At 44.6% G+C, this 21,093-nt stretch overlaps 1 protein-coding gene across 1 annotated transcript in view; it reads right to left on the reverse strand.

The window, feature by feature from the left end:
* The window catches only part of cdh15 (cadherin 15, type 1, M-cadherin (myotubule)), a 106,461-nt gene extending 85,570 nt beyond the window's left edge, over positions 1-20,891 (reverse strand). Inside the window, exon 1 of the mRNA XM_060837537.1 lies at positions 20,760-20,891. Within this exon, the coding sequence (XP_060693520.1) occupies positions 20,760-20,834 (75 nt within the window). The 5' untranslated portion in view covers positions 20,835-20,891. The remainder of the gene's footprint in view (positions 1-20,759) is intronic.
* Between the last annotated feature and the right edge of the window lie 202 nt (positions 20,892-21,093).

The following is a 21,093-nucleotide window of genomic DNA, read 5'->3' on the forward strand; positions in this document are numbered from 1 at the left end:
ATACACCTCCACAACCCCCACACACCTCCACAACCCATACACCTCCATAACCCCCCCACACCTCCATAACCCATACACCTCCATAACCCCCATACACCTCCATAACCCCCACACACCTCCATAACCCCCACACACCTCCATAACCCCCACACACCTCCATAACCCCCACACACCTCCATAACCCCCACACCTCCATAACCCCCACACCTCCATAACCCCCACACCTCCATAACCCCCACACACCTCCATAACCCCCACACACCTCCATAACCCCCATACACCTCCATAACCCCCCCACACCTCCATAATCCCCCCACACCTCCATAATCCCCCCACACCTCCATAACCCCCATACACCTCCATAACCCCCATACACCTCCATAACCCCGACACACCTCCATAACTCTCCCCCACACCTCCATAATCCCCATACACCTCCATAATCCCCACACACCTCCACAACCCATACACCTCCATAACCCCCCCACACCTCCATAACCCATACACCTCCATAACCCCCACACACCTCCATAACCCCCACACACCTCCATAACCCCCACACACCTCCATAACCCCCACACACCTCCACAACCCCCACACACCTCCACAACCCATACACCTCCATAACCCCCACACACCTCCATAACCCCCACACACCTCCATAACCCCCACACACCTCCATAACCCCCACACACCTCCATAACCCCCACACACCTCCATAACCCCCCCACACCTCCATAACCCCGACACACCTCCATAACCCCCACACACCTCCATAACCCCAATATACCTCCATAACCCCCATATACCTCCATAACCCCCACACACCTCCATAAACCCCACACACCTCCATAACCCCGACACACCTCCATAACCCCGACACACCTCCATAACCCCGACACACCTCCATAACCCCCACACACCTCCATAACCCCGACACACCTCCATAACCCCCACACACCTCCATAAACCCGACACACCTCCACAACCCATACACCTCCATAACCCCCACACACCTCCATAACCCCGACACACCTCCATAACCCCCACACACCTCCATAACCCCGACACACCTCCATAAACCCGACACACCTCCACAACTCCCACACACCTACATAACCCCCATACACCACCATAACCCCCATACACCACCATAACCCCCATACACCTCCATAACCCCCACACACCTCCATAACCCCGACACACCTCCATAAACCCGACACACCTCCACAACCCATACACCTCCATAACTCCCACACACCTACATAACCCCCACACACCTCCATAACCCCCACACACCTCCATAACCACCACACACCTCCATAACCCCCACACACTTCCATAACCCCCACACACCTCCATAACCCCCACACACCTCCATAAACCCCCCACACCTCCATAAACCCCCCACACCTCCATAACCCCGACACACCTCCATAACCCCCACACACCTCCATAAACCCCACACACCTCCATAACCCCGACACACCTCCATAACCCCCACACACCTCCATAACCCCGACACACCTCCATAACCCCCACACACCTCCATAACCCCGACACACCTCCATAACCCCCACACACCTCCATAACCCCGACACACCTCCATAAACCCCCCACACCTCCATAACCCCGACACACCTCCATAACCCCCACACACCTCCATAACCCCCAGACACCTCCATAAACCCCACACACCTCCATAACCCCGACACACCTCCATAACCCCGACACACCTCCATAACCCCGACACACCTCCATAACCCCCACACACCTCCATAACCCCGACACACCTCCATAAACCCCCACACACCTCCATAAACCCGACACACCTCCACAACCCATACACCTCCATAACTCCCACACACCTACATAACCCCCATACACCTCCATAACCCCCACACACCTCCATAACCCCGACACACCTCCATAACCCCCACACACCTCCATAACCCCGACACACCTCCATAAACCCGACACACCTCCACAACCCATACACCTCCATAACTCCCACACACCTACATAACCCCCATACACCACCATAACCCCCATACACCACCATAACCCCCATACACCTCCATAACCCCCACACACCTCCATAACCCCGACACACCTCCATAAACCCGACACACCTCCACAACCCATACACCTCCATAACTCCCACACACCTACATAACCCCCATACACCTCCATAACCCCCATACACCTCCATAACCCCCACACACCTCCATAACCCCCACACACCTCCATAACCCCCACACACCTCCATAACCCCGACACACCTCCATAACCCCGACACACCTCCATAAACCCGACACACCTCCACAACCCATACACCTCCATAACTCCCACACACCTACATAACCCCCATACACCACCATAACCCCCATACACCACCATAACCCCCATACACCTCCATAACCCCCATACACCTCCATAACCCCCACACACCTCCATAACCCCCACACACCTCCATAATCCCATACACCTCCATAACCCATACACCTCCATAACCACACACCTCCATAACCCCACATGCACCTCCATAACCCCACATACACCTCCATAACCCCCACACACCTCCATAACCCCCACACACCTCCATAACCCCCACACACCTCCATAATACCACATACACCTCCATAACCCACACACCTCCATAACTCCACATACATCTCCATAAACCCCACAAACCACCATAACCCCCATACACACCTCCATATCGCCACATACACCTCCATAACCCCTCCACACACCTCCATAACTCACATGCACACCTCCATAACTCACATACGCACCTCCATAACCCCCATACACACCTCCATAACTCCAATACACACCTCCATAACTCCGATACACACCTCCATATCGCCACATACACTTCCATAATCCCCATACACACCCCCATTACCCCCAAAACTCACATGCACCTCCGTAACCCCACATACACCTACATATTGCCACATACACCTCCATAGCCCCACATACACCTCCATAACCCCACATACACCTCCATAAACCCATACAGTGCCATAACGCCACACACACCTCCATAACCCCATGCCCTTCCATAACTCCCATACACCTCCATAACCCCCATATCCCTCCATAGCCCCCATATCCCTCCATAACCCCATACACCTCCATAACCCCCATACACCTCCATAATCCCCATACACCTCCAAAACTCCTATACACCTCCATAACCCCCACATACATCCACATAACCCCCATACACCTCCATAACCCCCATACACCTCCATAACCCCCATACACCTCCATAACCCCCACACACCCCCATAACTCCCATATACCTCCATAACCCCCACACACCTCCATAACCCATACACCTCCATAACACCCACACACCTCCATAACTCCCATAGACCTCCATAACTCCCATAGACCTCCATAACTCCTTTCAGCTTGACCTGCACTCCAAACTCCAGCAAAAGAAACAAAAAATAGATAATATTGAGAAATAGGTAATATTGGCGAGTAAGTTATAAGTGAGCACTCTATTTATCCTCAAATGTACATTAACCCCAATTAACTGCAGGAAAGGAGAGGAGTACGACAAAAAAGAGAAAACATTATTATCTATATTCTTTAGGCTAGCCAGTCTATTTAAAGTGTCCAGAAAGTTTTTTTGCTTTTTCCAAAGAGTCAAATGATTGTACAGACCCCTCATGAGTAAAACGAAGTACCGCTGGGTACCTTACAGAATATTAAATACCAAGGTCTCTCGGTTTTCTCTTCACCTCATCAAAGGCCGTCCTTTTGTGGATCACAGCCACAGAAACATCCTGGAAGAACATTATCCTGGATCCCTTATAAATCAAGCCCTGTGGATCCTTCCCCTGTATTCTGGAAGCTTCCATTACTCTCTCCTTGTCTCTGTAGTATTGGAACCGCACGAGGATGGGGCGGGCGAGCTGGTCTGAACTGGGCCTGCACACCTCAACCTGGGGAACTCTGCTGACCTTCACCCGGCCTACCTCGGCCTCCCAACCAGGAAATCGCTGCAGCCAGTCTTCAAACAAAACTTACTGGCTACTCACCTTCCACTCTCTCTGACAACCCGACAACCCGGATGTTCTTTCTCCAACCTCTGTTTTTGACGTTGTCGACCTGCTCTGTTAAGGCCCGGACCTGTTTCCTGAGGGCCTGGATCCACTCTGTTGAGGACTTGATCATAGTTTCTGATGCTGCAGTCCACCATTCAACTTCCTCCAGTCACTTTCTGAGACCTTCCAGCTCCTAATTGTGTTTGTGCAGCATTGCTGAGATCAGTTCCAGCCTGGGACAGCTCTCCTCGATCAACGCCTCGATCATCTCCTGGAGCTTCACAAACTCTGCTGTCAAGGTCTGTTAGCTAAGTGACTCCAGTGGAATTGTAAAGGAAGCTGTTGCTGTGGACACAGTCATGGTTGCAGTAATGTCCAATGCCACTGGACAGTGTCCCATGTGTTGGGACTTACTCAAACCTTTACTTTTTGTCATTTTCCCATGCTAAAAAAAAGGATTTATAAAAAGTCCACAAATGTTTAATTATCAAATTTTTCTGAGACAATTTGGGGTGGGAATGGTAAAAGCACCTCTTCACCTGAGTTGTGGTGCAGAGCTCAGTGGGCCAGACCTTTCAGATCACCACCATCTTGGATCATCCCCTCTTTGTCATCTTAGCTAACCTTCTTCACTGTCCACCATGCCACCAATTTTGGTGTCATCGCAAACTTACCTAATTGTGCCTATTATATTTTCATCTAACTTTACTAATTAGTATACATTGCGGAACTGTCAAAGGCTTTACTAAAGTCCAAGTAAATAAGTCTACCACTCTGCCCTCATCAATTTTCTTGGTTACATGCTTTAAAAAAACTCAATAAAGTTTGTGAGACACGATTTCCCTTGCACACAGCTATGCTGACTATCCCTCAACATTCCTTGCCTCTCCAAGTGTATATAAATCCTATCTTTCAGAATCACCTCCAACAACTGACCCAGCCCTGAAATCAGGCTCAGAGGTCTATAATTCCCAGGCGTCTGCTCAGCCGGCTTGGCTCTCTCTCTCTTATTCCTGATGAAGGGCTTATGCTCGACACGTCGAATTCTCTATTCCTGAGATGCTGCCTAACCTGCTGTGCTTTGACCAGCAACACATTTGCAGCTTTCAAACAAAGGTACAACATTAGCCAATCTCCAGTCTCTGACACTTCACCTGCAGTTATCGATAGAGTCAGAGAGATGTACAACATGGAAACAGACCCTTCGGTCCAACCCGTCCATGCTGACCAGATATCCCAACCCAATCCAGTCCCACCTGCCAGCACCCGGCCCATATCCCTCCAAACCCTTCCTATTCATATAACCATCCAAATGCCTCTTAAATATTGTAAGTGTACCAGCCTCCACCACTTCCTCTGCTAGCACATTCCATACACGTACCACCCTCTGCATGAAAAAGTTGTCCCTTAGGTCTCTTTTATATCTTTCCCTTCTCACCCTAAACCTATGCCCTCTATTTCATATATAATTCTTTTTTATTCTTGACTAGAACCTCAATCTTTATTCATCAACTGTTCCCTAATCCTACCAGCCTTAACTCTCACACTAATAGGAACATAATGACTCTGAACTCTTGTTATCAAATTTTTGAAAGCATCCCACTTATCAGACATCCCTTTACCTGCGAACAATCTACTCCAATCAACTTTTGAAAGTCCTTGTCTCATACCATTAAAAGGTGCTTGGCCACATGCCTTTATTAGTTTAATGAGTTTCTTGCAGAACTGTATTGTGGAGAGCTGCAATGCTGCTGCTCACAACCTCAGCGACAGCGACAACGGCAGGGACAGCGACAGGGACAGCGACAGGGACAGCGACAGGGAGGGAGCACAGACAAAAGAGAAAATATGCCCATGATTCCGACCATCCGGGTAAATATTTGATTTTTATTGCGCAGTATAGATTCCTCTTTTAATTTCTCTCTCTCTTCAAGTGATGAGTAGATTTGGCGCAAAGACTTCCTATTCACTCTGTCCCTCCCACAGTCTAATCTCCTGACAGCAACCTACCAAATTAAAATGAGATTAACCTCCTGTCATTAAACCTGGCCTTAATCCACATAAACACTTCATATTGGCTATAGACCAGGTTGTTGCTGTGTGATAAAATTTAAATTATTTCAAAGTTACATTTTCCATTACTTTGCTATAATAAGACCATAAGATCACAGGAGCAGAAATTAGGCCATTCAGCCCATCGAGTCTACTCCATCATTTGGTCATGAGTGATGGACTTGAAAAACCTATTTTCCTGCTTTCTCCCTGTAATCCTCGATCCACTTAACAATCAAGAACTTATCTATCTCTGTCTTAAATATACTCAGTGACTTGGCCTCATTTCTGGCCCCCACACTCTCTTGAATTTTTGGAATATTACTCATGTCTTCCACCATGAAGAGTACTCAAAGTACTCATTTAATTCCTCAGATATTTCTTTGTTCCCCATTACCAGTTCTCCAATATCATTTTCCAGCAGCCTAACATCCACTTTTGCCTCTCTTTTGCCCTGTATATATCTAAAGAAAATATTGTAATGTTCCCTAATATTACTGGCTAGCTTCCCTTCACATTTAATCTTCTCCCTCCTTATTTCTTTCTTTGTTGTTCTATTCAACAATAGGCAGCTCAAATCCATCAAAATGAAATGCTCTCAATAAATATGAATTTTGAGATCCACCATTTAGATTGTATGGTTCCAACTCTGCAACATTACTCATCTTTGACCCTGCCTCAACTCATCAGCTGCTGAACCTCTTAGCTCCACCTTGTTATCTCCAGACACAGCTATTCTAAAGCTCTCTTGACCATTCTCCTCTATTCTGTCCTCCATAAATTTCAGCATATCCAAAAACAGTTCATGCTAATTGTAACAAGATCTGGACAGTGTCCTGGCTTGGGCTGACAAGTGGCAAGTAACACAAATACCAGGTAATGACTATTTCCAATAAGAGATAATTTAACCATTGCCCTTGACATTCAATGGTTGAATTATTGAATCCTTCACTTTCAACATCCTGGGGAATACCATTAACCAGAAACTGAATTAAGCTTGTCATATAAATACAATGGCTACAAGAGCAGGAATACCATGGCAAGCAACTCATCTTCTGACTCCCCAAAGCCTGTCCACTATCTCCAAGGCACAAGTCAGAAGTGTGATGGAATACTCCCCACTTGTCTGGAGAGTGCATCTCCAACAACCCTCAAAAAGCTTGACACCATTCAGGACAAAGCAGTCCATTTGATTGGCACCACAACCACAAGCATCTGCTCCCTCCACCAGCAACACTCAATACCAGCAGTATATACTATCTGCATGATGCGCTGCAGAAATTCACCAAATATCCTTGAACAGCACCTTCCAAACCCACTTCCATCCAAAAGGACAAGGCAGCAGATAAATGGGAACACCATCACCTACAAATTCTTCTCAAAGCAACTCACTATCTTGGTATTTCATGTTAAAATCAACGAGGTATATTTCCTTCCTCACCCCTTTCCGCCTTCCGTAAAGACCGTTCACTCCGTGACTACCTGGTCAGGTCCACGCCCCCCTACGACTCACCGTCCCATCCTGGCACTTTCCCCTGCCACCGCAGGAACTGTAAAACCTGTGCCCATACCTCCTCCCTCACCTCTACCCAAGCCCTAAAGGAGCCTTCCACATCCATCAAAGTTTTACCTGCACATCCACTAATATCATTTATTGTATCCATTGCTCCTGATGCGGTCTCCTCTACATTGGGGAGACTGGGCACCTCCTAGCAGAGTGCTTTAGGGAACATCTCCGGGACACCAATCAACGACACTGCCCCGTGGCCCAACATTTCAACTCCCCCTCCCACTCTGCCGAGGACATGGAGGTCCTGGGCCTCCTTCACCGCTGCTCCCTCACCACCAGATGCCTAGAGGAAGAACGCCTCATCTTCCACCTCGGAACACTTCAACTCCAGGGCATCAATGTGGACTTCAACAGCTTCCTCATTTCCCCTTCCCCCACCTCATCCTAGTTTAAACTTCCAGCTCAGCACTGTCCCCATGACTTGTCCGGACTTGTCCGACCTGCCTAGCTCCTTTTCCACCTATCCACTCCACCCTCCTCCCTGACCTATCACCTTCATCCCCTCCCCCACTCACCCATTGTACTCTATGCTACTTTCTCCCCACCCCCACCCTCCTCTCGCTTATCTCTCCACGCTTCAGGCTCTCTGCCTTTATTCCTGATGAAAGGCTTTTGCCCGAAACGTCGATTTCACTGCTCATTGGATGCTGCCTGAACTGCTGTGCTCTTCCAGCACCACTGATCCAGAATGTTATTTCATGTTGCGAGGTCAAAATCCTCATCTTCCTTCCCTCAGAGCATTGTGGGTCTACCAGGAACATATGGACTGCAGTGGTAGACGAAGGCAGCTCACTACCACCTTTTCAAGTGCAGTTAGAGATGGGCAAGAAATGCTGGCTGGCCAGAGGCACGATGTTCCATAAGTGAATTAAAGAAAACTTCATTTCCTTGTTGCACCAAATCCCATGCTCCCATCATTCCTGTGCTAATTGGGCAAATGGCATCTTCCTGCTTGAATTCATACCAACTCCTAGCCCAAAAATGACCAAATGTCAAATTTCTCCAACAAAAACAGAAATTGAGGTCTGGAGGCATCTGTGGAGACAAATCAGATTTAACATTTTGGGTCGAGTGATCCTTCCTCAGAATTGATGGTAACTAGGAAAATGTCAGTTTACATACAGAAGGTGGGGGTGAGGGAGTAAGCAGTAAATGAGAGGTGGGGATAGATCCCAAAGAAAGAGGAGAACAGTTGGGCAGAGAAAGGAGTGGGCATGTCCATCCTGGGCCTCCTCCGTTGTCAAAATGAGGCCACACTCAAACAGGAGAAACAACATGTTGTACTCCACCTCAGGAGTTTACAGCCCAATGGCCTCAATATTGAGTGCACCACGTTCATTCAAAATCTCCCCACCCCCAACGTCAACCCATATCCAGCCCTCCCTCTCCTCCCCGCCCCCTTGACCTGACCTAACCTGCCCATCTTCCTTGTCACCTATCTGCTCCACCCTTCCCACTGACCAAACACAATCCCCCCCACCTCTATCCACCTATCACCATCCCAACTACTTTTCCCACAGCCCCATACACCTCCCTCTAGTTATTTCTGAGCTCCCTTTCCCATCGCCAGTCCTGATGAAAGGTCCTGACTCAAAACCTCGAGTTTCCTGCTGCTCTAATGCTATCTGACCTGCTCAACATTTACTGACTCCACCATCCTGCATCTGCAGTTCTCACTATCTCAGAGTGGATAACGATCTGGCTAGAAGGGTGAGTAACTAGTAATGGGTCCTGTTAGTCCCATTGCTAGCCATGAACAGTCCCTATTAACAGCTATTCACCCTTCTAGCCAAATTGTCATCCATTCCTTTGTCTACCCAACTGTTCTCTCTCTTTGGCCTTCATCCCCATGTATCATTTACTCCTGACCCCCTCACCACCCATCCCATCTTCTGCATATAAACAGACATTTTCTGAGCTATCATCTGAAGAAGGGTCACTCGACCCAAAGTGTTCACTTTGATTTCTCTCCAGAGGCTGGCAGATCTGCTGAGCTTTTCCAGCAATTTCTGTTTTTGTTTCTGAATTACAGAACCCGCAGTTTTTCCGGTTTTCAAATTTCTCCAATTTGTTTTCCAATTTCTTCCGGTCAAGTCCTCTATCTGTATGGTCCTCCTTGCTGCAAGTCTTTTGCGTCCCCCCATGCTCCTTGGACTAGTTGGAGAACTGCATTTATATAGCATCTTTAGGAAAGTAAAATATCCCTGGGAGCTTCATGGAAGTGACATCAAATACTTTTGTATGTCCCCAGCTTCCATCACTCCACCATCCGGAAATGTCCCTTCACTTGCCTTCGTCTCAGTCTCTGGAATTCCTACACTACATCTTTTCAGCTCTCTTCTTCACTTCCTTCTTTAAGATGTTCCTTAAAACCTATTTTTTGCTCATGGCTTTGGTGATATGATTGAATACCTCCTTGTAGGTTTCAGTATCAAATGTTTATAGGATCCCTACAGCGGGGAAACAAGCCATTCGGCCCAACTAATCCTCACCAACTCTCCAAAGAGCATCAGACTCATCCCTCCTAACCCTATAACCTTGCATTTCTCCACCTTTACTAAGTTGAAGGGGCTACATAAATCTAAATTGCTACTCATGTAATTTTATTACGTTTAAATATTTTTAAATCTAACGTGAAGGTTGAAGCAGAACTCTGTCAATCTGGGAGATGGCTGTGGTAAATATGGCTACTATGAAAGCTATGAAGTCAGTCAGTGGCATGTTTCAATACTTGGGAAATTTGACAATGTACAGGAGGGAGTTTAACACTAGAAATAGGAGCAATATTTTTCTGAACATGAAGCACTAATAAATGATTTAAATTTAGTTTAAGATAACTTATTTTGATCAGAGTCCAGTATTTTTAGACCAGGAATCGGGCCACCTCCCACAGGCTGTAATATAAGAATTTCATACCGAATTCCACACTAAGAAATACAAGACAGCAGCTGTCACAGATTGCTCTCCTCCACCTCCCTTGAAAGATTCATGCACAGTGTTTGTATTGCATGTCATACAACCCCCTGCAAAGTATTTGTCTAATTTTAGTAAAAGACAATAGAGGGGATTCTTCACTTTAATCTGAAGGATGAACCAGTCTTGGCAAACTAATTGATAGAAACTGTACATAATACTGAGCTTATTAGTGGTAGGTCAGAAAATTGGCAATATTTGAGGAACCAGCAATCTATAACTGAGAAAAAGAAAACAATATAAGCAGTTGGCTGATTGTGCAGAATTTGAATATTACTAAAAAGAAAGAAATGTTGCTAAAGCCTCTCATTGTGCAGGCATCAGAACAAACACAATAATGTCAAATTCCAAATAATCGCAACAATTTATATTATTGGAGGAAAGGTACTGATTGGTTGGCAAGTTGACTCTGATTGGCAGAGGTGTTGCTATGGAGGAAGCAATGGGGGAATGAAGGGCTTCAAATACTTGAAGGAATATTTCGAAAAGTGCACACAGCTTCAACATATTCATAAGAACGAGAAGCAAGTAAGAACATAAGAACGAGAAGCATTCCTTTAGCTTACAAATATTGGGTCCCTGTGTTGAACATATGTTGATTCCAGCAAATATAAATTAACCATGTTATGAACCTGAATTATTCTATTAAACTGGTTGCTAGTTTATCACACATTCAGGAGCATTCAGCCAGAGCTGCTCAATCATGGAAACACACATGACAAGAGATGGTTTCGTTTGGATATTATAACCATCGATAGGTTGATTGTGTTCTGTAGTCTTCCACTTTGAGGCAGCAACAGCCAAGCAAGGAGCTGATGAAACCAAACATCATGTTGTTTTTGATGTTCTTAATAGGAAAAGTGTACATTATATTCAACCAACCTGCATTTGCAAAACCCAAAACAAAATGTCTATTGTTAGATATGATTCCCAGAATGAGCAGCATTTGATGAAAAATTCAGAATGTGCTAATAACTCCATTAACAACCAGTTTAAGATCATCAGTCAAGCTTGTAATGTGGCTGATTTATCTTTGTTAGAAGTGATATAAATTCATACACATTTGTATTTGTATTCATACACACTTCTGTAAACTAAAGGAATATGTTCATGTTTTGTGTATTTTCTGGATCTCCTGGGAGGTTGAGGACCACCTGCTGATTTCTCTGTGAAGATTGTAGGACAGATTGATAAATGGTTAAGGAAGCAGAGGGCCCTCATCCTCTGAAGGAAGAACGTTGAAACCCCTGCAGAGTTTTCAAAGGAGGTTTACTAGAATTAGAATGAGGAATTTTAGATATAAAGAAAGATTAAAGGTTCATTCCCCTTGGACTAGAGAAGATTAAGAAGTGAGTTTATTGAGGTGTTGAAAATTATGAACAATTTTGACAGGGTAAAGAAAGATACTCTATTTCCAGTAGTTGGTATGTCACTAACTAGGGGTCACAATTTCAAGATTGTCAGCGAGAGAGCTAGGGAGGAGGTGAGGAGTAACTTCTTTACTCGGCAAGTTGTTAGGATCTGGAATATGAAGCCTAGGAGAGTGGTGGAGGTGATTCCAGAAGTGGTTTCAAAAGAGAGCTAAATATAAACTTGAAAGTGATGAAGTTAGAGGGCTCCAGAGATGGGGCTGAAGAATGGGATGAGCTTGGTAGGTCTTTTGGGAGCCAGTACAGACATGGTGAGTCCAACAGCCTTCTTCTGTTTCTATAAAATGTTCCATGATTCTACTTTCCTTTATGAGCCAAAAATATACAATATAAGTTTCACTGGAGCTATCCAGTATAAGTGCTGGGAGGTTTCACTGGAGCTATATAAATCACTAAGTTAAAGTGAGGGGAGATAGGTATAAGACAGATGTCAGAGGTAGTTTCCTTACTCAGAGAGTAGTAAGGGTATGGAATGCTTTGTAGTAGATTCACCAAATTTAATTGCATTTAAGTCGTCATTGGACAGGCAAATGGATGTACACGGAATAGTGTAGGTGAGATGGGTTTCAGATTAGTATGACAGGGCGGTGCAACATCAAGGGCCGAAGGGCCTGTACTGCACTGTAATGTTCTATGTTCTATGTTCTAATTTGGCCATATTTGAGTACTGTCCACAGTTCCCTGGGACCTTACTATAAAAAGGAAGGAATCACACCAGAGAGGGTGCAGAACAGATTTACTGTGATGTTTCAAGGACTGTAAAAATGCAACTATAAATTAAGATTGGATAGGCCGGGCTTGTCCTTCTTGCAACTAAGGAGGGTGATGAAAGATTTGATTAAGATAAACAAGGTGGTGAGTAGTTTACATAGAGTGGATGGGAATGACCTATTTAGAAGGGTCCCTGACTAGGGATCATTGATTAAAGTAATTCATACAAGGATTAAAAGGGGAGATGAGGAAATTTCTTTATCTTCTGGGATGTTGATTAGGATCCAGAACACACCACCTGAAAGCAGAAACCCTCGACACACTGTTAAAATCATCTTTTTTTTGCCTTTGTTTTTAGACTGTGAACTTGAATAAAGGAAGATATTGCTTTAAACCAAGGAGACTGTGTAAAGCGATAGTTACAATTTTAAAAATCACATTTACTGGAGCACATTGTGAGTTGTGTGCAATGATGAGTTTTCCTGGAAAGGTGAGAGCAAAATAGACTCGATGGAGCCATCGGGTTCTGAAGTAAAGGAAACGGTGCTTGACTACACCGTTCTGTTTGGCTCCTGACCAGGACCATGGCTTGTGTGGGGTCAGTCGAGCAGAAAACCACCTAGTCTTTCTTTCCCTCTCTCCCTCTCTGTCATGTAGAGATACCAGAAAGTCTCTAATAGCAGCCAGCTACTTTGCATTCAGTTTTTCTGCAAATCCCCTATTGAAGGAGGAATTAAACACCCTTATAGAAACCTGATGGATGTCTTCTTTTAACTTGAGTTCATCAGTCAGGGAAATGGGTATTTTGGACAGTTTTACTACATTTTTACTCATTTCTGCTGACTCTGGGAATATGCTGTTTGATTTCCAGGGCATCATCCTAGAGGGTTGTGTCATAATTTAAAAGGTCTCTTGATATGCACATGACGTGTCATCCCACCGATGTGGGACCAAGTGCTGGAAAGTGTGATTAGGCTGGGGCTCAGTTTTGATTGTGACAGAAATGATGGGCCAAGAATTTCCTCTTTTGCCATAAACTCTCTAGGAGTAGATCTCTCTTTTCAGCAATATCCACTGATTTTAAAATTGTTCTGAGCATTCCAGAAGTCTTGCAGGAAAGTTACTCATTCCCAACCAAATCAGTACATGGAATATGGCGAGAGTATTTTGCTGTTGTGAAAAGATCCAGAAGAATCAGGATCTCCTGCCAATGATAAGGTCTGGAGTATAAACTCCACACTCTTAGTTTATGTAGTCAGCAATTTCTGAAACAAACTGGTTCAAAGTATAATCTATTTAATAAAGGCAGAGATTTTCCAAGAGGTAAAGTCTATATTCTAGTGTTAGAAGTGACAGCAGTGCAGAGAAAGAATGAATCATTGCAATGAGGAATAATGCAGGAAACCACACATACCATTCCTCCCCCTGTCCTATCCCTTGGTACCTTCAGTTCTCAAGCAAATTATTTACACTTGTGTCTACTTGAGCAAAAATCCTCAAGTCTGTCACTGCCTGTCAGTTGGGTGATCATACATGAACAAAGACCTAGCTGTTCAAATATCAAAGTCTCTGAAAGTTTGAGTACAGGGAGCTATAGGTAGTAAAAGGTACAATAGAACACATCCTGTGAAGTACATTTGCAATAATAAATTTTACAAAACATTGGTTAGGGTACAGCTAGAGACTGAGTGCAGATCTAGGCCCCATTCTTCTTTAGTTTTACATTATTTGTGATTCTCACCTGCTGCTCGTCCTTATGAGTTTTGATTTGGGAGCACAGTACTATTTCAGCAAGGCATTGTTGGTTACACTGGGCATCATAGGTCCCCATTTATTTATGGACAGGCTACTGGACATGCTCCTTGCTGCAATAGCAATCTGAAGATGTAGTTCTTCACATTTCTGTGCTTTGCTATGGAGACTTCAATGCTGACTACTTCAGTCATGGGTAGGCTGTCAATCTGGTGTGAAATGACATCTCACTTGCATGATGCTGGCATTTCAAATTTGACATTTCAACAGGTGTCTCCGTACAGTGCATCCTATGGTACAGTACCATTATCCCCTTTAACCACATGGCTCCTTTGTAAAAGATAATAGTCAAGCCATAAGGAATTACCTTCATCAGGATGGTACCATGAATGGGAAGCTATAATTATGAAAAGAGATTGCAGACTGTTCCCTCTGGAGAAATTAGGCCTTTTAAGTTATTCATTGGATCTGAGCATCACTGGCTGGATGTATTTATTGCCCTGAGTTGCCCTTGAGAGACTTGATGAGCCAAAGGACCTCTTCTGTACTGTTGATTCTATGGTTCTATAAGATGATGGTGAGCCTGTTCTTGAACCATTGCAGTCCATTAGATGGAGGTTCTAAATCTTTTCTCATTTCTGATGACTCCAGAAATATGGGACCCATCTTCCAGTGCACTACTCCAGTGAGGACAAGATGGATCCCCAATGCAGTACTGGGAGGAAGAGGAAGAGGGGAGAGCAGAAATGTGGGAACTGGGGAGATCACTGGTAAGCACCCTGTCAATACTTTGGGGATGATTCTCGGATTGAGAAAAAGATGTCAGTATAGTATGGATGATGGAACCAACAAAACAGATGTCTAAGTACTTATGCAGTCTGCTCTCACAATTTAACCTGCTTAACTCCATTCAAATTTGAGAATATTTAACCCTCTGCAAAAGACTCTGTGTTGGGTTTCTACCTTGAGCAAAGCTCGTGTCTGTATCTGCTGTTTCCTCATACAGCTTCAAATTTAAACATTTCACTCAAAACTGGAGGCTCTGCGGAGACAGTAATACTACAGCAGTAGACAGACTCCTCATCTTCATCATTCAATGGCACTGCTCATTGACATTCCACATTGCTGCCCTCACCAGCACCCCTCAACGCTGGCTCTCACTGTTGCCCCTCACTGGCCTGTCTTATTGGCATCCAACATTGGCACTACTCGCTGCTACCCCTCACTGGCACTCTTCACCAGTGTACTTCATTGGCATCCTCACCAGCAACACTCACCAACACTATTCACTAGCACCCCTCATTTCTACCCTCACTGACATTCCTCACTGATGCTACTCATTGGTATTATTCATCAGCAATCCTCAATGCTGTCCATCACTGTTGCCCCTCACCAGTCTGCTTTATGGCCTAGCCTCACTGGCACTCATTATTGCCTGTCCTTTACTAATATGCCTCATCGCCAACCCTCACCACTGCCCTTCACTGCCACAGTCAGTTGTTTGGCACTGGGTAAACCTCACTTTTGCTAATAAAGTGATGTGTGGGGGTGTTAGGAGTGTTGAGAAGATAAATTTAGTGCAAGTGATTGGATACCATAGCGGCGTGGGTCTCAAGGAATCAATTAAATTCAGTTGGATTGAGCTGGAAGGACAGGTGCAAGTGTGTTGCTGGTCAAAGCACAGCAGGCCAGGCAGCATCTCAGGAATAGAGAATTCGACGTTTCGAGCATAAGCCCTTCATCAGGAATAAAAACCATTGTAAGATATTGATTATGCTCAAACAGCACCATGTTTGCAAAAGATCATGTTTTCAACCCAATTCACACCTGAGACAAATCAAGTACCCACTAAATCTCAGCACCAGTGGGCAAAGAAAGCAAACATGAATAAATCAGCCACCGTCAGCAACAACAACCAGTCCGTTACATTCATATCGCACATTTAACACAATGCAATATGTCACAGTGTTTCACAGGAGCATTACAGAACAAAACATTACAGCAAGCTAGAGAGAGATATTCAGAGCAGATGACTAAACAAAAAAGCACAAAATTACAGATGCTGGAAATCAGAAACAAAAACCAAAGAACAGTTTCTAAAGGTGGACCACTGAACCTGAAATGTTCACTCTGCTTTCTTTCCACAGATGATGCCAGACTTACTGAGTTTTTCCAGCAATTTTTGCTTTTGTTTCAGATGGCTAAACATTTGGTCTAAGAAATAGGTTTTAAGAAGTCTTTCAAAGGTAGAAAGTGAAGTAGAGAGGTCAGGAGGTGTTTAGCATCCAATGGTGGAGTGGTTAGAATTGGGATGCATCAGCCCCAGGATTAGAGGAGATTCTAGAGAGAGGGATTACCATGTTACGGGATAGCAAAGACCATTTGCAACACCATATCTTCTATTATTCTTGGCTGCAATGATACAAAGGAATTCAACTGTCCAACTCTCCCTACATTGTCTTTTCATTATTGGACTTGGGTGTTGCTGGCTGTTCCAGATTTTATTGCTCATCCCCAATTAATATAGAGAAGGTGATTATGAGTTTTCTTCTTAAAACATTGGAGTCCATGTGCTGCATGTAGACCCACAATGCCCTAAGGGAGGGAGGTCAGGATTTTGACTCAACTACACTGAAAGAAATAGCTGAAATAATTCCACAGAGGCTGATATCCCGTAAATAAGTCACCCTTTATTTACACATGGAGAGTCCTTCACCCTGATCCAGCTCTCAATGCCAACAGGGTGGCTGATACTCCTGGTTTTAATCTGTCAGCCAGGGCTCCCTGATTGGAGCAGATTAACAGCCTCAATCAGGGAACTCGTATTCTATGAGATCCACCGGGCTGACCTCGTTACAAATGCTACAACAGCTATACATTTCCAAGTCAGGAATTATGTGTGGCTTGGAGGGGAATTTGCAGTATTTCCAGATATCTGCTGCCTTTCTTCTAGTTGGAAGCTACTGTAGAAATGTCTGTAGTACTTCTTGTAGATGGTACACACAGCTGCTGTTGAGCATTGGTGGTGGAGGGACCGAATGTTGAGGTTGTGGTACTAGTCAAACATGCTTTGACCTGAATGATGACAAGGCCTTGAGGTTTGTTGGAGCTAGCTTATCTAGGCAAGTGAGGAATATTCGATCACATTCCTGACTTGTGCCATGTAGATGATGGACAGGTTTTGAGGAGTCATAAGGTGAGATACTCACATCTAACCTGCTCTTGTAGCCATAGAACTTACATGGCTAGGCTAGTTGAGTTTCTGGTCAATGGTAACCCTCAGGATGTTGATAGTGGGGGATTCAGTGATGGCAATGCCATTAATATTAAGAGGTGATGGTTAGATTCTCTCAAAGGAGATGGTTATTGCCTGGCAGTTCTGTGGCACAAATGTTACTTACCACTTGCAAGCCCAAACCTGGATATTGGTCAGGTTTTGCTGCATTTGGACATGAACTGTTTTAATATCTGAGGAATTGGGAATTGTGCTGAGAATTGTTCACTAATGTTTGCACATCCCCACTTGTGACCTTATGATAGAGGAAAGATTATTGATGGTTGAAGATGGTTGGACCTAGGACACTACCCTGTGGACTTGCAGAGATATCCTAGCGTTGAAATGGCTGACCTCCAACAGCCACAATCACCTTCTATGTGCCAGGTATGACTCCAACCAATGGAAAGTTTGTCCCTGATACCTACTGATTCCGATTTTGTAGCAGGTCATTGATGTTACACAGCCTGATGTGAAGGGCTGGTCAGCCTCACCTCTGGAATTCAGCTCCTTTGTCCATGTTTGAACGAAGATCAGAAGCTTAAAATCTGATTGAAGATTTGTAGCTCGGGTATCCGTTGTTGTGGTTCTGCTCGCCGAGCTGGAAGTTTTTGCTGCTGATTGGTGCTGGCAGAACCCAAACTGGGCGTCACAGGGCAGGTTATTGCTTAGCAGGTGCTGCTTGGTGGCACCATTGACTTTCCATCATTTTACCATGATTGAGAGGAGACTGACAGGGCAGTAATTGGCTAGGTTGGATTGTCCTTTTTTGTGTTCAGGACATGCCTGGGAGATTTGACGTGATCTATGGTTGTCTCATGTACTGAGGTACAGTGAAAAGTATTATTTTATGCGCTAAGAAGACAAATCATACCTTACATTAGTACATCAGGGTAATAGAACAGAATGCAGGATATAGTGTTACAGCTACAGAGAAGGTGCAGAGAAAGATTACCTCTAATATGAGAGGCCCCTTCATAAGTCTAATAACAACAGGGAAGAAGCTGTTGTTAGATCTGTTATCAGAGAATTGTACAACATGGTTCAATTCATTCATGTCGACCAGATATCCTAAATTAATCTAGTCCCATTTGCCAGCATTTGGCCCATATCCCTCTAAACCCTTCCTATTCACATACCCATCCAGATGCCTTTTAAATGATTAATTGTACCCGCCTCCACCACTTCCGCTGACAGCTCATTTCATACACGCATCACCCTCTGCATGAAAAGGTTCCCCCTCAGGTCCTTTTACATCTTTACCCTCTCACCTTACACCTATGCCCTCTAGTTGTTGACTCCCCTATCTTGCCTATTCTGAGAAATAGACCTTAGCTATTCACCCTATCCATACCCCTCACAATTTTATAAACCTTGATAAGGTCACCCCATAACCTCCAATGCTCCAGGGAAAATAGCCCCACCCTGTTCAGCCTCTCCCTCTCGCTCAAGCCCCTCAATCCGGCAACATTTTTATAAATCTTTTCTGCACCCTTTAAAGTTTAACAATATCTTTCCTATAGCAAGGAGACCAGAATTGAACACCGTGGCCTAACCAATGTCCTGTACAGCCATAACATTACCTCCCAACTTCTATATTCAATGCACTGACCAATAAAGTGGCACATATTTTCAAACTTTTATGTGTTCTTTCCAATGAAAGATGTTGGAAGAGAATAAAACTGGGGTGGGTGAGGTCTCTGATAATATGGCTGCTTTCCCAAGACATCGGGAAGTGTAGACGGAGTCAATGAAAAGCAGTGAGTTTGTCTGATAGACTGGGATGTATTCACAACTCTTTGTAATTTATTGTGGTCTTGGGCAGACCAGTTGCCATATTAAGCTGTGATGCATCCAGAAAGGTGCAGACACTAGTGTTGTAGCTAAACTTGAGCAGCTTGGCTGGGGATCACTGGAATGTTGTCAGGGCTGTGCAACAAGGAGTGAGATCATGGCCTCTCACTTTCATATCTTCAGGAGTCTGACCTTTCTTCAATATATTACATTTTCCGTGTCCTGAAAGTTCTGTCAGAGAGCATCTCTAAAGGAATCTCTCGATTATTGGTTTCACTGATGGCAACTGAAATAAAATTGTGGAGAGATGGAAAAATACCAGACTGGCCAACTCCCATTTTGCAATATTGTACAAAAGTATTTTCCACTCAATAAAGAAGTGAACAGATAAAATATGTTGGTATAGATTGATCATCATAATTAAAAACTCTACAAGGAACTCTAGCAACATATTCTGATGCAAGTTCATATACACCACATGCAACCCTTCTACCACAGGCACACCCAAGAGACTGCTGGATTGTGTTGTCTAAACTAAACCTGCTCCCTATAGGGCACCTGCCCCTCAAACACACACCCATCCATCCGGAAAACACCCACATTCCCCCAAAGCGAGTGTACACACACATCTAGCAACTTCTATTTACATTGCACATTAACATCGTGAAAAATCTAAATGCAATTGCAGATGTAATATAAAACAAAACATGACAGTGAGCCACATAAGATGTTCAGTCAGATGACCAAAAATCTGAGTCAAGTAAAGTCGAGTTTTAAGGAGTGTCTAAAGGAAGAAAGTGGAGCAGAAAGGTTTAGGAAGGGAACGACAGAGGTTTGAACTGAGACAGCCGAAGGCAGGGTCACCAGGTGTGGGGCAAGTAAAACTGGGACTGCTCAAAAGACCCGAATGAGGAGCGCAGTAACTCTGAGGAGAAAGCAGAGATAGGGAGGGAGAGATCATGAAGGGGTCTGAAGACAAGGATGAGAATGTTAATATTTAAAACATTGCATGATCAGGAGTCTATGTAAGTCAGTGAGCATAGAGGGTATTGGGGAAACACAGACATACACTCTGCCACATATTCCTCAATACACAAACTCTCCAATACACAATTAAGCGCACATACAGCATATACCTGAACGAGTGCCACTACTGTTGTGAAGATAATATAGTTCTCCGTCCTCATCCCAGCAATAGAGAGACAGAACATTAGAGCATACGACAGAAAGCGCCACAGAAACAGTGAGTTGGAGTGCTCCGTGAGATCTGCTGTCTGTGTGATGCCAATTAACTGACAGCTGACGAGCAGACTCTCAGAAAACCAATTGACTGACGGCACATGTGCTGAGGAGAGAGAAAAGGCGGACTGAAATATTAGTGTCCTGACACAGAGCAACTGTGGAGAGAAAGACAGACAGAAAACAGCTGCTCTCAACAAAGTGCCCCTGACCCGATCCATACCCTCCCCC

This window comes from Hemiscyllium ocellatum, chromosome 17 (genome assembly GCF_020745735.1).
Source record: "Hemiscyllium ocellatum isolate sHemOce1 chromosome 17, sHemOce1.pat.X.cur, whole genome shotgun sequence".
In the NCBI taxonomy this organism is placed as follows: Eukaryota; Metazoa; Chordata; class Chondrichthyes; order Orectolobiformes; family Hemiscylliidae; genus Hemiscyllium; species Hemiscyllium ocellatum.